The sequence below is a fragment of the Zonotrichia leucophrys genome, chromosome 12 (genome assembly GCF_028769735.1).
Source record: "Zonotrichia leucophrys gambelii isolate GWCS_2022_RI chromosome 12, RI_Zleu_2.0, whole genome shotgun sequence".
Taxonomy (NCBI): domain Eukaryota; kingdom Metazoa; phylum Chordata; class Aves; order Passeriformes; family Passerellidae; genus Zonotrichia; species Zonotrichia leucophrys.
This window is the reverse complement of record NC_088182.1, coordinates 1235863-1258693: the sequence shown is the minus strand read 5'-3', so window position 1 is coordinate 1258693 and position 22831 is coordinate 1235863. Positions and strand designations below refer to the sequence as shown.

The following is a 22831-nucleotide window of genomic DNA, read 5'->3' as shown; positions in this document are numbered from 1 at the left end:
GGCAAATCTGGCTTTTCATTAGAGGAGCTGCTCCCAGTCAGCAGCTTCAAGCGGGAATCCCAATAATTACATGGAAAGAAAGGCAGTGGAGAGAATTCCATCTTAAGGCACCTTCCCTCCAGCTGTGCACTCGGGTCCCTCTGTGCAGGTGGAGCTGCTGTGAGGCCCCAGCGAGGTGTGGGAGGGAGGAGGGAGCCTTGGTGATGCTCAGGGAAGTGCAGCTTTGGGTGAGGCCTCCAGGCTGCAGAGAGCTTCCCAGAGTGCCTGCTCTGGGCTGGGTGTGTCAGCCTCTAATGCATCTCTGTGTTTAGGGGATGCACTCTGTTCTCTGCTGTACAGCAAGAGGCCAGCAAGCTGCTCAGGAGAGCAGCACGTTGCAAATAAGCCTTGGAAAGAGGCTAAAACTGCTTGTACAGCGAGCCAGAGCAATCCACCATGCTGTGGAGTTGGGGATGGATGAACCTAATAAATACTATCAGCTAAACAGCACTGTGCATGGTTTTTCCCCTCCCTCATGACTTTGACACTCTCCCCACAGAATTTCCTACGCTGCCAGAACAACAAGACCAACTACAACCTGGTGTGTGAGACTCTGCAGTTCCTGGACTGCATCTGTGGGAGCACAACTGGGGGACTTGGGCTGCTGGGTCTGTACATAAACGAGAAAAACGTGGCACTGATCAACCAGACGCTGGAAAGTCTGACTGAGTACTGCCAGGGGCCCTGCCACGAGAACCAGGTAATGAACCCAGAGCTGGGAAATGCATCCCCCTTCTCCCTGAGCCCCAGCTCTGCTGGCCTGCTGCTGTCTCACAACACTGACCACTTTATTTCCCCCCCAAGCTGGAGGATTGTTTCCTTTATAAACTCCTCATAATCAACTTGTCTCTCAGGGCCCCCTCTGAGGAGCTGAAGCACTCAGAGCAGTAGAATTATTTCTGCTTTGCTAAGATTGTTTCATTAGACTGGACAGGGAGAGTGGGGAATTGCTGTACTTGATATAATCCCAGAATGGGTTGGGTTGGGAGGACCCTAAATCCCACCCAGTGCCACCCCTGCCACGGCAGGGACCCCTCCCACTGTCCCAGGTGCTGCAGCCCCAATGTCCAGCCTGGCCTTGGGCACTGCCAGGGATCCAGGGGCAGCCCCAGCTGCTCTGGGCACCTGTGCCAGTTTCTGATTATTGTCTCCAGTTCCTTATTAATTGAGCCATAATATTGTCCTCAAAGACTGGGATGTGGCTTTTCTGCCTTTGTCTCTGCAAGAAAACATGTGAGGCTGTGCCTGCCAGGGAGAATGGTCGGTGTCCCTCTGCTCTCTGGGTCAGGTGGAATAAAACCCTTCAGGTGTTCTGAGGACAGAACAGGAATGTCTCTCTGGATGTTGAAGCCAGCAAGCTGCTGTTTGTACATTTTAGGTACAGACCATTCCCAGAGCAGGGCTGAAGGGTAGGCAGGAGGTTATGGAAATTCCCTTTCTTTGTGTAGACAGCTCTGAAGTAGGTGTTGATTGGCACGTTTATAATAAAGAAAACTCTCCCTAATCTCAGTAAAGCACTGTTCCTCCAGCCTGCAGCTTTGGCATGGAAATGCTTCATTTATCAGCCGTGGTCCTCCTGCTTCCTGAGCCCCGGGGCTCCAGCAGGACCGTGGCTGAGGAGAGGAAAAGCTTGGAACAAAATGCCTTCAGTCTTTTGTTGTTGCCCTGCCCGGAGCTCTGTGTGCAGCTTTCCAGCCCACGAGGCGATGACAGAGGGGACTGTGCTGCTCTGAGGGTCACCAGCCCGGGTGTGTGTGCAGTGCAGGCAATTAGTGAAGGCTGATGGCTTTTCTTTGGACAGAACTGCATTGCTACCCACGAGTCCAACGGCATTGACATCATCACAGCATTAATTCTCAATGACATCAACCCTCTGGGAAAGAAGAGGATGGACCTCGTGTTGGAGCTGAAGGCAAGTGAATGCTCTGTGTGAGGCACGTTAACAGTGGGATAAAATGTGATTTTACTGTTAAAATGATGTGGGTGTTTGTTATATCCCAATATTCACAAGTGCACAAAAATGATACACATCAGTGAGCTGCAGGCAGTGCCCAAAGATTGTTTGTCACAGGTATTTCATCTTTTAAATGATGACATGGAGCCACCAGTTCTCAGATGGGGGATGCAAGGCAGTCAGAGTATGCTGAGGAATCCTAAAATCACTTCCTGTAAAAAATCTAAAGCTGATGAAAACTCTTCTGTTGCTGCTGAGCTTTTATGTGGACAGTGGAAGTGAAATTTCTCATGTTGCAACTACTTTCCCAACACTTTATTGGTGTTGTTTAATAGGTTGACATTAAATCAACAATTCTTTATGGCTGTCCATATTAATGCTGAAATAATTAGCCCTGCTGCTGGTTTCAAAACACAAAAACACAGGGGCAGGTTCCCCTCTAGCAACAGCAGTCCCAGAGCACTCTTGCTTCAGCCTGTGCTTGAGAAATATTTCCTTTCTGACTTATTGCCCTGCCTGACACTGCAGTGTCTCCTTGTTTTCCGTTGCCGACTCACACCATTATTATGGGTAATGTGGGTTTTTTATTATTGTAAATAAAAAATGCTTTTAGACTCGATTAGCGTTATACTTCAAAATTAAATACTTTTATTGGGTTTTATTGTCAGGCATGATGGATTTTAATCTTAATTGTTCGTATTAAAGTAGTCTGGTGCCTTGTGGTAGTTTCCCATTTCCTCCCCGTGTTCCTTGGCGTGAGCAGACTGCAGAGTGATTTCGGTTAAAAGCAGCAAAGCACATCTGTGTCTTCAGCCCTGGCTGTCCCTTGATTTAATCAGCAGCATCTTCAGCAGAGCTGAGCTGCACCATTTGGGAGCTCAGAGCTTGTGGCGATGCTGCAGCATCCTTAAATCAAAACAAAACAACACGAGCATGAAAACAGCAGCATTTTTAGAATTTTAAACCTTGGCTGGGGTTAATTTGATGCCTTTCAATGAGTAGGATTTGGGGAATAAACTGCTAAAATTACCTGTTGTGTAGGTCAGTAATGAGAGGCAGGGATGGTGAGGTGAGGCTGTGAGAGCCCTGGCACGCTGTGCCTGCAGTGAATGCTCCTGTGGGACCCTGCAGCCCTTGGGCAGCACAGTGGTGCCACTCGGGCTGGGAACCCCCACTTTGTGGCTCCTGGCAGTGATTCCATTGCTCTTCCCTGCCCTCAGAACAACGCTTCCAAGCTGCTCCTGGCCATCATGGAGAGCAGGCACGACAGTGAGAACGCAGAGAGGATCCTCTACAACATGAGGCCCAAGGAGCTGGTGAGTCCCGGGACCCCTCCCCAGCTCCTGCTCTTCATTTGCACAGAGGACAGAGAAGTGACAGTCCCTTGTGGCCCCAGAGCTGTCCAGTGAGCCCTGGCAGGGTCTGGGGCTGGTTCACGTGTGAGCTGGTGAAACACAAGCAGGAGATGCAAAGCACAGCCCAAGCACCATTGACTCATCCCAGTGCTCGGGGCTGTGTTGGAGCTCAGAACGTGATGCAGGTGCAGAGAGGGTGGCCTGGAACGTGTCACCTTCAGGGAAACGTGGGGTTCAGTTTGTTGAGCCAGTGAGCTGGGCTGAGGCTGAGTTCAGTTTATCCTGCCCTGTCCACTGATCTCCCTTTGGGTGTCCCTGCTCCGCTCCATTCCCAGCCATGGAGTGCTGCCCTCAGCAGCTTCCACCCTTTGCCTGAGCCTCCTCTCCTTGCCTGTCTCCCTCTCCAGGTGGAAGTGATCAAGAAGGCCTATCTGCAGGGAGAGGTGGAGTTTGAGGATGGAGAGAACGGGGAGGATGTGGCTGCATCCCCGAGGAACGTGGGACACAACATTTACATCCTGGCCCATCAGGTAGAGTTCCACCACAAATGCCAAACTGGGAAAAGCCACTCTGCTTTTCCCTGCAACTGTTTTCGTGGCTCATCGCTGAGGCAGACTCACTGCACATTCTCCTGTTATCAGAGCAAATCCTAATTTTAATCAGAAACAAAAATAGTATAATGCAAGAAAACTTTGGGAATTTTCTTTTATCGTGGGAAGCAGGCAGGCTCTGGACCGAGCTCCTGAGGACACGTGGCTCAATTCTTGGCAGCACTGAGCAGCAGTGTATTATTTTTCAGCTGTATCAAAGGTTACTTTATACTCCCAAAGAAATTCTACTCACAGATCAATTAAAGTGTAATCAGAAATCTCGGTCCTTGCCACATTCTCTCTCTGCTGGAGCCAAGCAGAGCCATTGTATTGATACAATGTGTGTTTGAAAGGCAGAAAACCAAAGAGGAGAAAGGTGTATCTAAATCTACTTAATATATTGGTGCTGCATCTCTCACTGCATTAGAGACTTCTTGTTCCTCCAGCATCTGAGCAGACAGACCCTCACTGTGCTGCAGGATGAATTTGGAGCATCCAGCAGCATTTTGGGGCAGTGCTCTGTGCATCTTCTGCTCAGTTGATGCAGATTTTCTCTTTGTCCCTGCCTGCATCTTTGGGTGATGAGCACACCTTTGGGTTGGGGTTGTTTAGAAGGACAGAGTGAATGTGAATTTCTGTGTGATCAGAAAGATTCCAGGCAAATGGGGAAAAGAGGAGTACAACACTGGCATTAAAGAAATACATATTTGAATCATTCTGACTTGCTCCCAAAATAGAGCTGCAGGGTGTCTGGTTGGAACAGAACAAGCCTTCTGTCAACTTTGCCCTTTCCTAGCAGCTGACTGCGTACTATTTCTTTTTTTATGCCAAAAATCAGGAATTTAATATCACAGAGAGACATCTGGTGTCTCCCACTCCCTGTGCATTCCTTTATTTTAGTTGGCTCGTCACAACAAAGAGCTGCAGAACATGCTGAAGCCGGGGGGTCAGATCGAGGGGGACGAGGCGCTGGAGTTCTACGCCAAGCACACGGCACAGATCGAGGTAGGGAAACCCGGGGCTGGGCCCAGGGAGGGCAGCCCCAGGGCACTGTTCATGTGCTCTGCCTGCCTCTGTGTGTGTGGACTGTTGTCTCTGCTAGAGAACATGCAGGGAGAGTTATTTATTTAATTCCCTGGCAGTGGCAGCTATTCCTGAGCTGTCATGTGTGGGCTCGGGGATGGAGCTGAGCAGAGCTCTCTTGGCAGCAGCAAGTGTGGCTTCGCTTCTGTTACATTTTGGCCGGTGCTGTTGCTGAATCCAGAAAGTTTGTGATAGCTTTTTGCCACTCTTCCTGGATTCAAGTGACAGTTTGGCCTCGTGTGCCATCTAAGAGCTTTATAAAAGTAAAATGTTCACAGATACGGAGATTTCCTGGAGGAGCTGTGGCTGCCCTATCCCTGGAAGTGTCCCAGGCCAGGCTGGACAGGGCTTGGAGCAGCCTGGGACACTGAAAGATTTCCTTGCCCATGGCAGGGGTGGCACTGGATGGGCTTTAAGGTCCTTCCAACCCAAACCAGTCCATGGTTCTGTGACTTCCCAAAATTCTGTAGTAACTAATACAGATAGAACTGCTATTCCTTGTACTTGCCCAGATTTGGCTCAAATTTGCCAACATTCTTGAATTGGGCCACCACACTGCTCTGAACTCCATCCCAGCTTTGATGTGGGATTCTCTGGGCCCCTTGGAAATCCCAGCTAAGACCAGTACTGCCAGAATAAGACCACAGCATAAAAATTACAATTCTGGAGCTAAACGTAGACCTGCCCTGAAAGGTAAATTAAATGCAATCTGTGTCAAGCTGCTGTTCCTTGGAAATGCGTGTGCTGGTTTGAAAGGGGGAGCAAAACAAGCAGAAAACCAAGAGCTAAGAGCATTGCGAGGGGCTGACGAGGCTGCTGTGCAGATTGTCAGGTCGGACCGCACCATGGAGCAGATCGTGTTCCCCGTGCCCAGCATCTGCGAGTTCCTCACCAAGGAGTCCAAGCTGCGCATCTACTACACCACCGAGAGGGACGAGCAGGGCAGCAAGATCAACGACTTCTTCCTCAAGTCTGAGGACCTCTTCAACGAGATGAACTGGCAGAAGAAACTGCGAGGTGGGTCAGTGCTGCTCCACGTGGGGCGCAGCAATGAGGTTTCATTCCAATAAAGAGAGAAGCAAGAAAACATCCCCTGAAATCTCTCCAGTTTTTGGAAGATGCAGCCTCCTTCTTATCCCAATTTCCTGGCTGCGTTTCCCTTCTCTCTTTCCCCATTAACTAAAAGACTTAAAAAATACAAACTCCTCAATACACCTGATACTGAAAATTTCCCTCTAATGTATAACGCTCCCTTTTAATTTTAAACTCTTAAATTCTGTAAGAATTATTCTTCCCCATTGTTTCTTTCATCTTTCAATGTCCAATTTCCTTTATCAGGAAACCTAAAGTTTATTTGTAAAAGCAAATATCTTTCTCCATTCATCAATCAGTGAAATCCTTCCCATTATTTATCTCCCAGTACTAGTTTTATCTACCAGCAAACCCACACCTTGTTTGTAAAAAGAAATTCAGGATTCAGGGGGGACCCAGCTGAGGAGAGCAGTGCTGGATGCAGGGGGCAGTAAGGCTGGGAAATGCAGCAAGGCTGGACATTGTAAAGGTTGGATTGTAAAGGCCTTTTCCAACCATAAAGATTCTGTGGACTTGTGGCATCTGTAGGGATGCAGATGTTCAAGAACAAGTTGAAGATGGATTTCTGTGTAATTGTAAAGTAGAATTCATCCTTTTTTGGCAAGTAGACTGGCTGACAGGTTGACAAGTCCCTTCCATCCCTGTGATGCTAAAATGTCTGAACACAGGTGCAACAGGCCACAAATTAGCCAAGATCCACCTGCAGAACTGGAGAATATTTCTTTTTTTTCCTTTAAAAAACTGGGATCATTTATTCTGTCTCTAATATCCAGGCCTTGCCCGTCCTCTGATTTTTTGCATTTGTAGAGTTGTTTCTCACGTTTTCAGTAGTTTGTGTTGGAGCTGTGACCTCTGGCAGCGCTGTGTGTGCTCACATGATGCCAGTTAGAGTCTGTTCAACCCTCAAAAAGACTTCTAAAATAGAGATCTATGTCCTTCTCCCTTCAGCTCATGGTCTGAGCACCAGAAGTCTCTTAATTGTTAATTAAGAATGGAAATGAGCTGCCAAAGCCAGGCAGAAGCACTGCACAGACAGAGTCAGTGTCCATCACCAAGGGAAGGTTTAAAGTTAAACCTGGACCTTTGTAATCACCCTTATATAATCCCATAGAAATTAATTAAATCTGGTTACACATTCTTCCAGTTAAAAGGAAATTGAGAACATTGAGATATTGTGGAATTCTTTACCCCTTTGTTAGCTGGGGGTGTTAGAGGAGGGCATTTTCTGGAGAGCTGGTGGCTCCTGCAAGGCTCAGAACTGCTGCATGTTATAAATTACCATTCCCCCCAAAGTCTGCATTTTCAGCTTGTTCCTAAATTTTACTGAGAGCTTTTTCTTTGCTCTCTGGTATCTAAACCAGCTGCCTCCTTCCACCAGGGCAAAACAGTCCTTTCCCTTTGAGAGCATTTTAAATTGATTTTTTCACTGCTCTGGATTTCAGGAGGACTCAGTTTGCTGTGCAGAAAGCCTGCAGGAGCCAAAATCAGGGGGATTTTGCCTGGATGCAGAGGGAATTACTGCAAGGCAGCTTTGTTGGGTTCACGACCACTCCAGCAAAGGAATCTTTCTGCTTTCTGCCTCTTGGTTCTGGCTGCAGGGATTATTAAAATTAGGAGTCTTTTTGAGAAGTATTTCTGGGTAACATTAAGGATTTAAACGTGCTGTTGGTTGTACATTGAGATGTGCTGAGTCCTTTGCCCCCAGGGCAGAGGGAAGGCCAGGGAGCTTCACCCCCTGCTTATTCTGGGGCTATTTTGGGTTGTTGTCAGCAGAAAATGAATTTGCAGGTGGCACTGCCTGGTGCAGGTGAGCTGCTGGCAGGGATGGGGCTGGAGCTCATTTTCCTCCTCCAGATTGTTCTTGTGTGACTCTGAGTACCAAGTGTGTTATTAGGGGAGACCTCAGGTGCTTGATCTCTGCAGTTCCTCAGCTTGTTCTCTTGCTGCTGCTGAACCATGTTGGAAACATGTCTAAAACACCATCTTAATGGTGTTTGAAACATGCCTTAAAACACCATCTAGGAAACTTTAAGGGCCCCCAGGATGAAGGATAATTTTAAAAAACTTCAGAATTAGCCATTAATGTTATTACTCTTGATGCTGTGCTTTTGGGCAAACTGAAAACAAACTTGTTTTGGTGGTGATATATATTTTTTTTTTATAGAGATCTCTTATTTTTACTAAACCCTCCATTAAAAAGAAATGATTTTGTCTCTTTCAGCTCAGCCTTTCCTGTACTGGTGTGCTCGGAACATGTCCTTCTGGAGCAGCATTTCCTTCAACCTGGCTGTCCTCATGAACCTGCTCGTGGCATTTTTCTACCCATTCAAGGGAATTCGAGGAGGTACTGAAATTTAACCTAAAAAACATGTGAACAAATAAGATATAATGAGCCAAATTTTGCTCTCCCCACTCGTGTCTGTGCACTACATCAGTGGGGGAAGGAGAACAGAATTTGGCTTTTTACATTGCCTTGTTTTAAACTCTGCTGTTCTCTTACTCTTTCTTAAGACATTTTTTAAGGAAAATGTAGAGCCATGCTTTTTCCTAGGGGAAAAAATTACCTGAGACAAACATCCTCCTCTAATTGCTTGACTGTTCTACTTCAGTCTAAAGTCCTGTAATTAAGGATCGAGCTAAAAATAGGTGAAATGTTGAATGTGTTGTTTTCCTTGAGCTTGCAGTTTATTAATGGCATTTTCCACAGACTTTTCCTGGAGGGCTGTGAGTGCTAGGGTGGGTGACATTGTCCTGCCTTGCCAGGGGGAGCAGTGACCACAGGAGGATGGGGAAGAGGAGCCCATTCCCAGCATTTTGATAAAACCTCTTCCTCTCCTAGTTAGAATCCAAAAAGTAAAATAAATAAATACATGTGTATCTTATATTTAGCTTAAAAAAAAAAAAAGTCTCTTCCAAACAGACTGTTTGGGGGAAGTTGTCAGTGTCTTGAATTGCTCAGACATGGTGAACTGAGCAGCTGATGAGCATCTGACAGTAGCAGAAGCTGTAAAACTTCTGACTTGAGGAGCAGAAACAAAACTGGATGCCTGGAATTTGGTGCTGGAATGGTGAGAATTCCAGAGGCAGGCAGAAGTCCCTGCTGGCTGCATGTTCCCTGTGGCTGTGCAGGGAGTGCCAGCAGGGCCCTGGGGTCAGGGTGGGTGCAGCAGGGGAGCAGTGACCACCCTGAGCTCCGTGTGCCAGGACGAGGATGCTGCTCCCAGCCTGGCTGTTCAGGGAGCCCCTGGGAGCCTCACTCACTCCAGGTGTTCTTCATGGCTGCTGCAACTCCTGAAAGCAAATGAATTCCCAATAAATCTTATTCAGATTCTAGATAAGTCGTTCCTAAATAAGCTGCTGCACATTTCCTGTGTCCCTCCCCGTGCTGGTGCTTGTTCCCACCCAGTGACTCCACTGCCAGCTCTGCACCTCGTGCTGTGTGACAGCGCAGGAGCCCAAACTCCCCCCAGGCAGCCAAAACAGCTGTTCAACTTTACGCTTATTAACTTTTAATTTCCATCCATCCTCTGCTGTCTTTATTAATCTGCAGTGATTTGGAACAAGATTAAATGGCTGCTCGTGGTAGTCAGATGAGAGTAATATTTCCTAAGCTGCCTGAATTTGGGAGCAGGGGGGAAAAGCCCTGGGTGAGGATCTTGCCAGTCAGACACAAGTTCTGTGAGGATGTGCTTGCACAAGGGCTGCAGAGGGCTGTGAAATTTGGGGGATCTTGCTTTTTGGCTGTTGAGAACCAGTTGCTTGAAGGCAAAAATTTTTTAAGTCAGCTTTGAGGAAGAGGTGTCTGCCATTCTGCATCAACCTGGGTAAATGGTGTTTGGGGCTGGATATTTTTTATGGCTCTTTCAGGGAAGTGTATTTTTAGCTACAAGGCTTGGTGTTGTGTAAGCAGCCAGTCTCAGGGGACAGTCTGAATAGACCCAGAAATAGCAAAAGATGCCAAAAATGGGTGTGAGGGTCTGACCAAAAGCACATCAGGGGCAGTGTCAGGGAGTGTCCTCACTTGCCCAGGCACTGTCTCTGCACAGCACAGGGGCTGCAAAGGCCCTCAGCACTCAGGTGTGAGCACCACAATGGAGATCCTGTAGCACTCATCACCTGCATAAGGATTTAGTAATGAGTTTGTGATTAAAGCTGCTGCAGGCTCAGGTGATGCTGAATGTGGGTGGGTGATGCCCACGCAGGCAGGACCCGGGGCAGTGGGTGGGTGATGCCCCACCAAGGCAGGACCCAGGGCAGTGGGTGGGTGATGCCCACGCAGACAGGACCCAGGGCAGTGGGTGGGTGATGCCCACGCAGGCAGGACCCAGGGCAGTGGGTGGGTGATGCCCCACCCAGACAGGACCCAGGGCAGTGGGTGGGTGATGCCCACCAAGGCAGGACCCAGGGCAGTGGGTGGGTGATGCCCACCCAGACAGGACCCAGGGCAGTTGGGTAGGTGATGCCCACCAAGGCATCACCCAAGGCAGGACCCAGGCAGTGCTCTGGTGGGTGATGCCCATGCAGGCAGGACCTGTGGCAGTGGGTGGGTGATGCCCACCCAGGCAGGACCCAGGGCAGTGGGTGGGTGATGCCCACCAAGGCAGCACCCAGGGCAGTGGGTGGGTGATGCCCACACAGGCAGGACCCGTGGCAGTGCTCTGGTGGGTTTGGCTGTGCAGCAATGGTGTGTTCTGCCTCTGCCCAGGCACGCTGGAGCCCCACCTGTCGGGGCTGCTGTGGACAGCCATGCTCATCTCCCTGGCCATCGTCATCGCGCTGCCCAAGCCCCACGGCATCCGCGCCCTCATCGCCTCCACCATCCTGCGCCTCATCTTCTCCGTGGGGCTGCAGCCCACCCTCTTCCTGCTGGGAGCCTTCAATGTAAGCACCCAGGGGGCTTCTCTGGCCTCCTCTGCCCCTGATGGCAGGGTTCCTTACCTCTGTGGGAAGGCATGGAGCAGAAATAGCCTGAGACACAGTGGTGAGAGGAGTAATGCCCTCCTTGGGCTGCTCCTCACATGAGGGCTCTGAGTTGCTCATTTAATCCTGGCTCCCCAGGCTGCAGGCAGAGCTCTGAGGTTTTGCTCAGTGTAGGAACAGCTCCAGCTTCACACAGGCATGGGGAGGAGCCTGTGACCTAAAGCACGAGGTTATTCACCCAAAGTGCCTCAGTGTTTATGGGGTTGTGTGAGGCTCAGGAAATTATGCACTGTGAGTCTGATGGGGGGAGCTGGGAAGGGGCTCAGCCTGGAGCAAAGGAGCTCAGGGGGGCCCTTGTGGCTCTGCACAGCTCCTGACAGGAGGGGACAGCCGGGAGGATTTGGGATCTGCTCCCAGGGAACAGGGACAGGAGGAGAGGGAACGGCCTCAGGGTGGGCTGGGGAGGCTCAGGGGGAACAGCAGCAGGAATTTCTTAATGGTCAGGCATTGGAAGGGATTGCCCAGCAAAGTGCCAAGTTACCTCCAGCTTGAAAAAAACAATCTGTTTTCCCTGATATTGTGCCTAATTTATGGTTGATCTTCCCTTAGGTTTGTAATAAAATCATTTTCCTGATGAGTTTTGTGGGTAACTGCGGAACCTTCACGCGAGGGTACAAGGCCATGATCATGGACGTGGAGTTCCTCTATCACCTGCTGTACCTGCTCATCTGTGCCCTGGGGCTCTTCGTGCACGAGTTCTTCTACAGCCTCTTGGTGGGTGTTTGCTTGGCCCTCAGAACATCTTCTGCTCTGTTGGTGAAGTCCCATCTTGGACATATCCAGGAACATTTCTGCTTTTCTGCTGGGAAGCTGTTGGACAGACACTGGGAAAAGCCACAGACTGAAGGTTTTCTTTAGGAGAAGTTACCTAGGGAGACAGCAGGACTCCTGCCACATCCCTTCTGCTGATGTGTGGCTTGTTGCACAGATAGGGAAAGGACATGGGGGGATGGATTTAAACCAAAGAGGAGAGGTCTAGATGAGGTATGAGGGAGAAATCCTTCCCTGGCAGGGTGGGCAGCCCTGGCACAGGTGCCCAGAGCAGCTGGGGCTGCCCCTGGATCCCTGGCAGTGCCCAAGGCCAGGCTGGACAGGGCTGGGAGCACCTGGGACAGTGACAGTGGAGGTGTCCCTGCCATGGGGCAGAATGAGATGGGCTGTGATGCTTTGCTGTGTTGTTATCAATAATGTAGCACAGTGTCTGTGCTTTCTGAGAGCTGGATGACTCTGGAGTGTCTCCATGGCTGATCCAGGCTCCAGCCCTCACAGATGGGCACAGATCCTGGCACACATTCCCTCTCTCTGGGGTGGGATTCACCTTGCACAGCACAGTTCTTCTAGAATAACACTGAAGGAGGGGATCTCATGGGAGTGGTGTAGATGTGTCAGTGTTGAAGCAAAGCTGAATCCCATTCAGAACAGGCTATTTTTGTGCCTTTGTTGGTGTTTGCCACATCCTCTGGTACCTGAGCTGGTTATTTGCTGTGTTCATGGAGGTCCAGTTTAACAAATACCTGGATCCACCAGGATCACAACCACAACCTGGAATCTGCTGTGGGTTGTCCCAGACCCAGTGAAAAATGAAGGAAACATCAGCAGAGAAATCCAAACACAGATTTTGGGAAAAAATATCGCTTATTTAATGAAATGCTCAGTAAATGAAGATTTAAAGAAAACAGCAAATTGCAATTTGCAGTGAGCTGTTTGGAGGCTGTGAGGGGGTAGCTAATACTGTAAATTAAAGCCAGGCAGCAGCCTGTGCTGGCAGCCTGGTGTGTGCCTAGCGCCGAGGCAGGAACACCTGGGCTGCTGGCCAGGCTGCTGCAGGGAGGGCACAGCTGCCCCAGGGCGCTGGGGCCAGGACAGGTGCCAGCAGTGCTGCTGGTGCCCCATGTGCTGCCGTGGCTGTCCCCAGCTCTTTGACCTGGTGTACCGGGAGGAGACGCTGCTCAACGTCATCAAGAGCGTGACGCGCAACGGGCGCTCCATCATCCTGACGGCCGTGCTCGCCCTCATCCTGGTCTACCTCTTCTCCATCGTGGGCTACCTCTTCTTCAAGGACGACTTCATCCTGGAAGTGGACAAGCTGCCCAACGAGACCCTGCTGCCAGGTCAGTGCCAGCTGCTCCTTCCCGTGGGTTGTGTTAATGAGCTCTTGTTCCCCAGGGCATGGATGGCACAAGGGGAATGAGCTCCAGGTGGGACAGCAGCAGGAATTTCTCCATGGAAAGGGTGCTCAGGCCTTGGAAGAGGCTGCCCAGGCAGGTTTGGAGTGCCCATCCCTGGAGGTGCCCAAGGATGTGGCACTCAGAGCTCTGGGCTGGGGCATCTGCCACTAAATGGAGAATCTTGGAAGTCTTTTCCAACCTCAGTGAATCTGGGATTCTGGGAAATAAAAAAGGTTTTGTGGTTGAATTTAAAGCCATGGAATGTGTAAATCAGGAAGTAACTGTGCCCTTCTAAACTCTAGGGTAAGATACTGCTCTAAATGCCTTGTAGTTGCACACTGAGTGTGATGGGGAGCCCCAGTACCTGAGGAGTCACCTTGCAGGGTGTTGGAGCATCCTTTGATGCAGCATTTTGTGGTTTCAGATCACACAGAGCCCGGTGAGACCATGACTGGGGAGTTCCTCTACTCAGATGTGTGCAAGGCAGGCAGCAGTGAGAACTGCTCCTCCATCATCCCCTCGGACCGTGAGTACCTCCCTGGGATTCCTGACTCACACCCTCAGCTCGCACTCTTTCTTTGCTTAATCACCTTCAATTAAAATGACTTCTTCAGAAAATCCTATGCAATAAATTTGAGAACAAAGCTATCACGAGATTAACTTGAGATAGGATTAATTTAGGCCAGCAGCATAAATAACATCTGTTAGATGAAGTGGCTAAAGCAGAGAAACTTACAACTAAACCAGACTTCATAAAACACTGCCATACTCTTGAATTTTCTGCATCAATTGCAGAAGGAAGAGATGCAGTTTGCCTCTTTGCAAAGTTTATTATTTTAAAACATGAGGCTATTAAATGTGATCTCAGAAGATAATGCCCTGTGAAATATGGTTTATTGGCAGCATTGTTCTGTCTCAAACTAAGGAAACTCTTTTAATATCATGGCAGGAAGTGCTCGATGGATTAAGTAGACAAGGATAGGTTTGGGGGCTTTAGAGATCAAGAAAGTGAGATATTACCTGGGTATTGAAATATTTCAGTTTTATTTCTAGAAAATGTAATTTCCATGTGGGAGATTTACGGTGCTGGCTGGGAGGGGCAGACAGAACTTCCCAGTTTCTCTGGGAAGGGCAGCTCTTGCATGGTCAGTGATGCCACCAGCCCTGCTCACAGGAGCAGAGGCTCTGCTTGGCTCAGGGGTCCTCTCTGGGACAGTAAAATTCAGCCTTGCTGCAGGAAAAGCTGCAGGAAAAGCTGCTTCTCTCAGCTCCTCCCTGGCTGCAGGAAGGAAAGCTCAGGGATGTTTTTGTATCACAAATAATCAGAATGATTCCAGGGTCCTGTGTGCTCAGGGGTGTTCCTGGTGCCCATATTTGGCCACTGCTCTCGGGTTTTGGGTATTCAGGGGTGCACAGGGCTGCCTGTGGGAGGCTGGGATCTGCTCAGGAGCGTTTCTGGGAGATGTTTAATGGGAACAGGGGAGTGTGTGAGGTTGGGGAGTGGATTTTAGCAGCTCTGCAAGTGAAGCAGCGAAGTTGGAGCCTGGAGCTGAGCGAAGAGAAGGTCAGGAGAGGTGTGCTGCTTTTCTGGCACAATGCTGTTTCCACAAGCAGTGATCTTTTAGCCATTTGAAAGCTCCGAGTGGAAGTTGCCATTTTGAGTGCAGCCCAAAGGCTGTGCAATCTGTCAGGCACCAGGGGAGAGTGGAAGAGGCAACACTTTGTCCTCGGAGCTGTCAGAAAGCTCGGCTTCTGTATAAACAGGCATCTGCTGAGCTGAGCTGTGCATGAGAGCAGGCATGCAGAGAGATTGCACCCAGTCACAGGCAGCAGTTCAGGCACAAGGGAAAACAGTGGTGGGGATGGGGAGAGGAGGGCAGGGAGGAGATCTGCTCCCAGGGGGCTCTGGAGAGGGTCCAGGGAGGTTATGGGGTGAGGAGGGGTCTGGAGCATCTCCCCTATGGGCAGAGACTGTTCAGGGCCTGTTTAGTCCAGGGGAAACTGAGAGGGGATCCCATCAATCCTCACAATGTCCCCAGGGGTGTCAGAGAATGGCTTCAGACCCTTCCCAGTGGTTCCCAGTGACAGGACAGGGAGCAGTGGCCATGAACAGGTCCTGCCTCAGCATGAGGAAGAGCTGCTTTCCACGGAGGGGGCAGAGCCCTGGAGCAGCTGCCCAGGGAATTGTGGAGTTTCCCTCTCTGGGGACATCCCAACCCCACCTGGATGCTCTGTGTCACTGCTCCAGGTGACCCTGCTGGGCAGGGGCTGGGTGAGTGAGGTTCCCTCCACCCACACTGTTCTGTGATTGATGATTTGGGGAATGAACCCACAGGGACCTGCAGCACAGGCTGGCAGTGTGAGGGGGGAGAGAGCACAGCCAGCAAAGAATGGAGAGGAGGATTTAGAGCTAATCTTGGCTGTGAAACGTGTCTTTGCTTGCTGTGTTCCCAGAGCTGCTCACCGAGGAGCTGGAGGAAGAGAACAAGGAGCATACGTGCGAGACGCTGCTGATGTGCATTGTTACTGTTCTGAGTCACGGGCTCAGGAGCGGGGGTGGAGTAGGTGATGTGCTCAGGAAACCTTCCAAAGAGGTAAATCACCAGGGCTGGGGGTGGAGGCTGCTGCTGAGCAGGGCTGGATCTGCTCTGCTGGGAGAGCGGGTGTGCTCTGCTCTGAACGCATGGGGGGACATCCCTGGGGTGTGACATCCCTGGGGTGACATCAGAGTGGGTGACATCCCTGGGGTGACATCCCTGGGGTGTGACATCCCTGGGGTGAGATATCCCTGGGGTGACATCAGAGTGGGTGACATCCCTGGTATGAGACATCCCTGGGGTCACATCCCTGGGGTCCCACTGAGCTCCAGGCACCCCTCCCAGGCTCTCATCACCTCTGGGCTGTCCAGAGAGCAGCATGGGGGAGCAGCAGTGTGAGCTGAGGAGCTGCAGGAAGGAGATGGGCACAGAGCAGTGAGGGAGCAGCCTGAGGGCTCAGGGAATGCTGTGCTGGCTGCTGGGTGCCAGGGCAGCATCCCTGGGGAGAGGCAGTGTGAGAGATGGGAGGGAGGGGAGGACAGGGACCAGGCTGGGCTGGTGGGAGTGTGGGGGAGGAAGGATGATGAGGTTTGGAGCTGTCATCAGAGTGAGGACCAGGATAAGCAGCAGGAATTTTCCATAACACCCCTCTGGCTCCCCCTCTGACTGCTGTTTAAGCTTTTGTGTCCAGCAGTTAGGAAGAAATTCTTCCCTGGCAGGGTGGGCAGCCCTGGCACAGGTGCCCAGAGCAGCTGGGGCTGCCCCTGGATCCCTGGCAGTGCCCAAGGCCAGGCTGGACACTGGGGCTGGAGCACCTGGGACAGTGGGAGGGGTCCCTGGATGGGATTTAAGGTCCCTTCCCACCCATTCTACCATTCTGTGATGGCTCTGCTATCTGAGGCTCAGGCTGTCACTCCCAAAGCCACACTGGGGGCAGTGCTTTTTTGTTTTAACTGACATTTCAAAGTTTTTTCTAAAACTTAGCCTTCAGAGTTACTTAATTCTTAATAATAAGTTTGGCACTTGACTGGCAGGATGATTGTGAAAATGGGGGCTGGATATTTGGGATATTCAGGCCTGCAATAAATGTGGAATGTACACTGAAAGGTCCAGTTTACATGGCTATTAAATGCAATTAATGATATTAAATTCCAGTTAAAAACTTAATGGTCCACACTGCTCCTCTGTTGATACACTGCAGATTAATATAAGGATGTAATTTGGAAGGGCTTCAGGGAGGGGTGAGAACAAATTTCAGTGAGTGCCAGAAGAGTTTTCTCTTATGAAAGTGAGAGAAGTCCAAAATCTTGGACACAGGAAGAGCAGCTCTGCAGAGATCCCACACTGGCAGCTGACTGATTTGGCTTTTCTTTCAGTGATTTTTGCATTTTAGTCTCATTTAATGTTTTGAGTTGTGAGTTCCCCTTGGAGATCATCATCAGGGGAGAATCTCAGGCAAAGGGGTGTGGGGCAGGGTGGTATTAAGGGTGAGATGTGTAGCTGATTGAGCTGTTAATAATTCCAGAATGTGTCTTGCAGGAACCTCTCTTTGCTGCTAGAGTGATCTATGATCTGTTGTTCTTCTTCATGGTCATCATCATCGTCCTGAACCTGATTTTTGGGGTGATCATTGACACCTTTGCTGATTTAAGGAGTGAAAAACAGAAGAAAGAAGAAATTTTAAAAACAACTTGCTTTATTTGTGGTAAGTGTGGAGACACCCTTAACAAGAAGGGGTTACTCTGGGTGGGGCAGGGAGAGCTGCAAGGATGAGGCAAAAGCCCTGAAGTGCTCAGTTCATGTCCCTGGGCACCACGTGCACTGCAGCTTGGCAGCAGGAGCAGATGGGCAATGCTCAGGATCCCATTTTCCCTCCAGACTCCAGCTCTTGCTTCCCCTCTGCTCGAAGAGCAGCTTCCTGTGGGAACAGGAGGGATTTTTATGAGCAGTCATTTCTTCCAAGCGTGCCTGTGGAAGCTTTTCCCACCAGCAGGTTGGGAGTGGAGGTGCTGTGGCTGACTGACATGGTCCTGCCGTGTTGCATAACACACAGCCTGACGGGGGAACCTTTGGAAGTTTGCTGCAAAGCAAACGTTGCTTTTGCTATCAGTTTGCCCAAAAATAGGAGATGTGTTATGAAATCCAACTAACTGCTTGCTACGGGGTTGTTGCCTTTTTTAACCAATATTTTTTTCTGTTATGTATAATAAATATAAGCAGTACTTGTTGCACTTTACTCTCTCTTCCTTCTCTTCCTCGTCTTCTTCTTCTCTTTCTTGTCTGACCTTTTTTCCTCGCTTTTCTTCTTTCTCTTTTCTCTTCTTCTTCTCCTTTCTCTTTTTCTTCTCCTTTCTCTTCTTCTTTCTCCTTTCTCCTTCCCTCTCTTCCTCCCTCTCCTCCTTCCTCTCTCCTTCCTTCTCTCCCTGGGCCTTTATCACATTTTATGCTGATATTCAGTGTCCATTCCAGAATGACAGCGGCTTGCAGAAGTGCAGCAGACTTTAGAAGCCAGTTTTGTCCTAGATCTGATTTCCCTGGTCCCCAGCCGGCAAACACTCATGGTTCTCCCTGTGTCCTCTCACAGGTTTGGAGAGAGATAAGTTTGACAACAAGACAGTGACCTTTGAAGAGCACATTAAGGAGGAGCACAACATGTGGCACTATTTGTGCTTTATTGTCTTGGTGAAAGTCAAAGATTCCACAGAATACACAGGACCAGAGAGTTATGTGGCAGAAATGATCAAGGTGAGTTTGGAGTTTTGCTTTTTTTTTTTCCTAGATTAGACCAATCCAGTGGAATATTGGCTTCAGTGCTCTGTATTGTATTTATTTTATTTTGTACATGTACCTGTGACTTCCCAGCCTCCAGAGCGCTCTGTGTGTGTGCTGGGGTAGGTGACAGTGAGTGGTGACAGCCAGGTACTCCCCGTGGCTTGGATCAGGGGAAGAGAAGCTGTTCTGCCTTAAATTCACATTTAGGGGGGGTATTTTCAAGCTGGTGGAAGTATCTGAAGCACAACCAACAGGTTATAACCTGTCCTGGTATAAATATCTCCAACTGACTTGTAGGATTTGTTGTCATATGATTTGAACTTATTATTGTGAAAATCTACAATTAACGTCTCCTCAATTGGAAGGGCTTTTAATGAGAGAATTAAAAGCCTCCTCTCTGCCAAGCTGCAGGTTCAGAGCTCCTGGAATTACATCCGAAGCCCAGTCACTAATTTGTGTCTTCTGGCTGGGGAGCAAAAGCTGTTTGATTTACAGCATTTCAGTGTGATTTCTGTAGAGCAGAGCACTTTGTGCCTCTGTTCCCTGATCTGCTGGGGGTTCCAGCTCGCTGGGGTGGCTCTGCAATGCCCTGAGCCCTCTCCCAGGTCAGACGTGTTATTCTGGGGTCACCAAAGCGCCCGTCCTGCTTCTCCCTCAGTAATGAGGGCTTAAAGCAATCTTGTGAGCAGTCACCTGACGGGGGATTAGCACAGTGAGATAACCAAGTGCATCACTGCTGCTTTCCAGCCTGCCTGATTATTTTGCTCCCTTCCTTTATCCCCCCGCAGCACGCATGACTTCAGGGGGGAGCTCTGCACTCTTCTGAAGGGCTTTTGCTTCTAAAAGACAATTTTGTGTTGTGCCTTTGCTTCTCAAAGATGAATTTGTGCTGTGTTTTTGTTGTTGTTAAAACCAGTTTAAAGAAAGTTTCAGTTGGCACCCGATTCATTATTTCAGATGAACGGCTTGGATTAGATAAGGAGCAAAAATTAGTCACTGAATATGTTTGCATGAAGCACAAAAACTGGAGAACTTTTATGAGAATTCCCATTCATTAAGTGTCAGCAAGGGCTAATTACTGTGTGTGCATGGGAGTAGGGATAAATTATGCATAGCCAGAGTGTCTCATGCAGATGCAATTTTATGTAACCATAGGTAGAGCTTTGGATGTGTCTGTAGCTGGTGGGGTTTGCATTTCATGAGCCAGTTTTAAATGAAGGTCTGAGAGCAGGGCTCAGTGAGGGCTGGTGAATGTGGGGTGTACCTGCAGGAGTGTGGAACAGGCAGGAAATGTGGATTTCACCTCAGTGTCTGGCACCATCCTGCCCCAGGCTCAGGCTGCTGTGCCCTGGCTCTGGAGTCCTCTGCAGTCCCTGGATTCCTGAGGAGCCATTTGGCAAAGCTCACTCTGAAAATCAATTTCTTCCCAGTGTCCTTTAACATTAGAACTTCCTTTTCTGCCCTAAAATCTGGGTGTAAAACATGGTGAATCTCTTTCTCTACCAGACCTGTTTGAGATGCTGCTGGAGGAGCCAGAAGTGGGTTTTTTCCCATTTAAGGTGTTTTTAGGGATAATTTGGGTGGAGCCTGGTTCATCTGTTCCTCAAGCTTTCTGTGCTCACAGAATCCCAGATTGGTTTGGGTTGGGAGGGACCTCAAAGCCCACCCAGTGCCACCCCTGCCATGGCAGGGACACCTCCACTGTCCCAGGGTGATCCAACCTGGCCTTGGGCACTGCCAGGGATGGGGACCCCCCAACCTTTGTGGGCAAAATCCCGTGAATGCAGAGGGACAGACCGAGGAAAGCTTTAAATTCAATCAATTCCATGAGTGCCAAGGCAGAGATTGGCGGTGGAGGCGCTGCCTTAGCAGCCCCAGCCTCTCTGGGCAGCCTCCGTGGGGCATGGCTGGCTTTTGAGGGGATTTTCCTCCCGTGTTTCCGACTGAAGGTGGCACTGTAGCATCTTGGATGGTGACAGAGATGGGGCACGTCCTCCCGGGCTGGCTGAGCGTGGCACCAGCGCTCAGCTGCTGCTGGACCCAGTTTCAGGAGCTGGGCTAGGAGGCATCGTGTGCTCCAAGTCCCCCTGAGATGGCAGAACACACCTCAGATGTTTCACCTGTGCTCTGACTCCCAACAAAATGCCTGCAGAATGCTCTTGGGTTTCTGCCCCTCGGTAAATGGAAGAAAAAAAAATTGGGAAAATACAATTTTTAAAATTGCCTTTGCCATTTAGTATTTGTGGGTTGTTCTGGCACTACAAAACAGCAAAGAAAAAAATTAAAGAATTTAGGACACTTAAATTATATCCACTGTCAGTTTGTGAGCTGCTTCCAGTGCTGCTTGTGCAGTGCTTTAAGGATATTTTAAGCACTGTGGTATCAAAAGAATCCTGGACAATTTCATTTATGCAGTTAGTAAATATTCAGGCACCTTTAAGAGTGATCTTGAATTTTGATGCTTTCTTGTCTGAAAATAATGTGTGTAGAAAGGCAGCTTTGAGGATTCCCACTGTACTGGGGATGGCAGAGCTGGATCTGGCCCATAGCGTTCATCCTGCACCCTTCACGATCCTGGCCCCACATTAAAAGAAATTGTAGCCTTGAAAATCAATTATTAACTACAGTTCCTTAGTGAATTTTATATTTCTTCACAGACAGAAGCTCATTAAGTTCAAACACATCACGAGGAAAGAAGTCAACAGGTGCACTGGGAAATAGAGTTGAGTTTAGGGCACTGAAGACTGATCAAAAAATCAAAATTAAAAAACCCAGCAGTGATCTGACCTGAGCAGCCTGGGCTGGTGGGAGGTGTCTTTGCCCACTGAGATGAGCTTCAAGATCCCTTCTGACCCAAACCAGTCTGGGATTCTGTAAAATGAAATCTGTTAACTGTTCTGGCAGTGCTGCTGTGCCACTGTCACTCTCCCTGCCATAGCCCTGTCCTGGCACCAGTTTGGGGCTCTTGGTGGCTCTGGATCTGGACTGGTTTGGTTCAGTCCATGCAGGGCCAGGCTGCCCTGGGCTTGTAGCTGCAGGTCCAGGCTGCTGATGGAGGCTGGAATTGCTGCTGCTGTAAACAGGGATGATATTCCCTTTCATCAGGAGGGCAGCTGTGCCTGCTGCCACAGATGATGTCAAACTCGGGCTATCTCAGGAATCTGTGCTGGGAATGGCTGGGGATGCTCAGGGAATGAATGGGGCTGCAGGGGTGGGGTGGGGGGAGCTGAGGCTGTGCACACCCCACTGCTGCCCTGAGCCGCCCCGCGTCCCCTGCCCTGCATCCCCTGCCCTGAGCCACTCTGCATCCCCTGCCCTGCATCCCCTTCTCTGCATCCCCTGCCCTGAGCCACTCTGCATCCCCTGCCCTGCATCCCCTTCTCTGCATCCCCTGCCCTGAGCCACTCTGCATCCCCTGCCCTGCATCCCCTCCCCTGCATCCCCTGCCCTGAGCCACTCTGCATCCCCTCCCCTGCATCCCCTGCCCTGAGCCACTCTGCATCCCCTCCCCTGCATCCCCTGCCCCGAGCCACCCTGCATCCCCTGCCCCGCATCCCCTGCCCTGAGCAGCCCTGCATCCCCTGCCCTGCATCCCCTTCTCCGCATCCCCTGCCCTGAGCCACCCTGCGTCCCCTGCCCTGCATCCCCTTCTCTGCATCCCCTGCCCTGGCAGCCTCGTGGTGCCTGGAGATGGCAGATGGATCTCAGCAGCTGGCATGGAGCAGCTGCCCTTGGCACTGCAGCCCTGAGCCACCCCCTAATATCAGTTTAATGGCAGAGACAGTGCTGTGGATGTGGGAAGCATCTCTCGGTGGCAGAGATGATGCTCAGCTCCTGGTGTTTGTGCAGCACTGCTGGCCAGAGCAGGGATGTTAGGGTTAGGGTTAGGATTATGTGTGTGCTCCATCCTGCAGAGACAGGGGCTGGCTCCGTGCTTGGAGCATGGGGAAGGATGCTGAGGGTGCCTCCCGTGATTCCCAGGAACAAAGGCCCCGGTTCTGGAGGCTCTGCAGTCACCAGGAAGATCAGGTGATGTCTGAATAACACCCTGTGTGTGGGAGGTGGGGGGATCCACTTATCGCCTTGGCCAGACATTGACATCCACACCCAGATGACTCATGTGAACTCCGTGCAACTCCCTGCAGATTAGTTCATTTAAATGTCTTATCTTGCCATCCTGCCTTGAGAATTCCTCCTGGAGGTCTGGGCTCTGCCTGCATTGCTGTGGCAGCCTGGGCAGCCCTGCAGCCCTGCCAGCCCA

The 22831-nt window shown here is 50.1% G+C and overlaps 1 protein-coding gene across 1 annotated transcript in view; it reads left to right on the top strand.

The window, feature by feature from the left end:
• ITPR1 (inositol 1,4,5-trisphosphate receptor type 1) overlaps positions 1-22831 on the top strand; it is a 160142-nt gene that overhangs the window by 123590 nt on the left and 13721 nt on the right. Inside the window, exons 46-59 of the mRNA XM_064723957.1 lie at positions 539-739; positions 1841-1951; positions 3214-3309; positions 3756-3878; positions 4839-4943; positions 5846-6038; positions 8335-8457; positions 10819-10994; positions 11643-11807; positions 13009-13204; positions 13686-13787; positions 15716-15855; positions 17338-17503; positions 18383-18543. Coding sequence (XP_064580027.1) covers positions 539-739; positions 1841-1951; positions 3214-3309; positions 3756-3878; positions 4839-4943; positions 5846-6038; positions 8335-8457; positions 10819-10994; positions 11643-11807; positions 13009-13204; positions 13686-13787; positions 15716-15855; positions 17338-17503; positions 18383-18543 — 2058 coding nt within the window. The remainder of the gene's footprint in view (positions 1-538; positions 740-1840; positions 1952-3213; positions 3310-3755; positions 3879-4838; positions 4944-5845; positions 6039-8334; positions 8458-10818; positions 10995-11642; positions 11808-13008; positions 13205-13685; positions 13788-15715; positions 15856-17337; positions 17504-18382; positions 18544-22831) is intronic.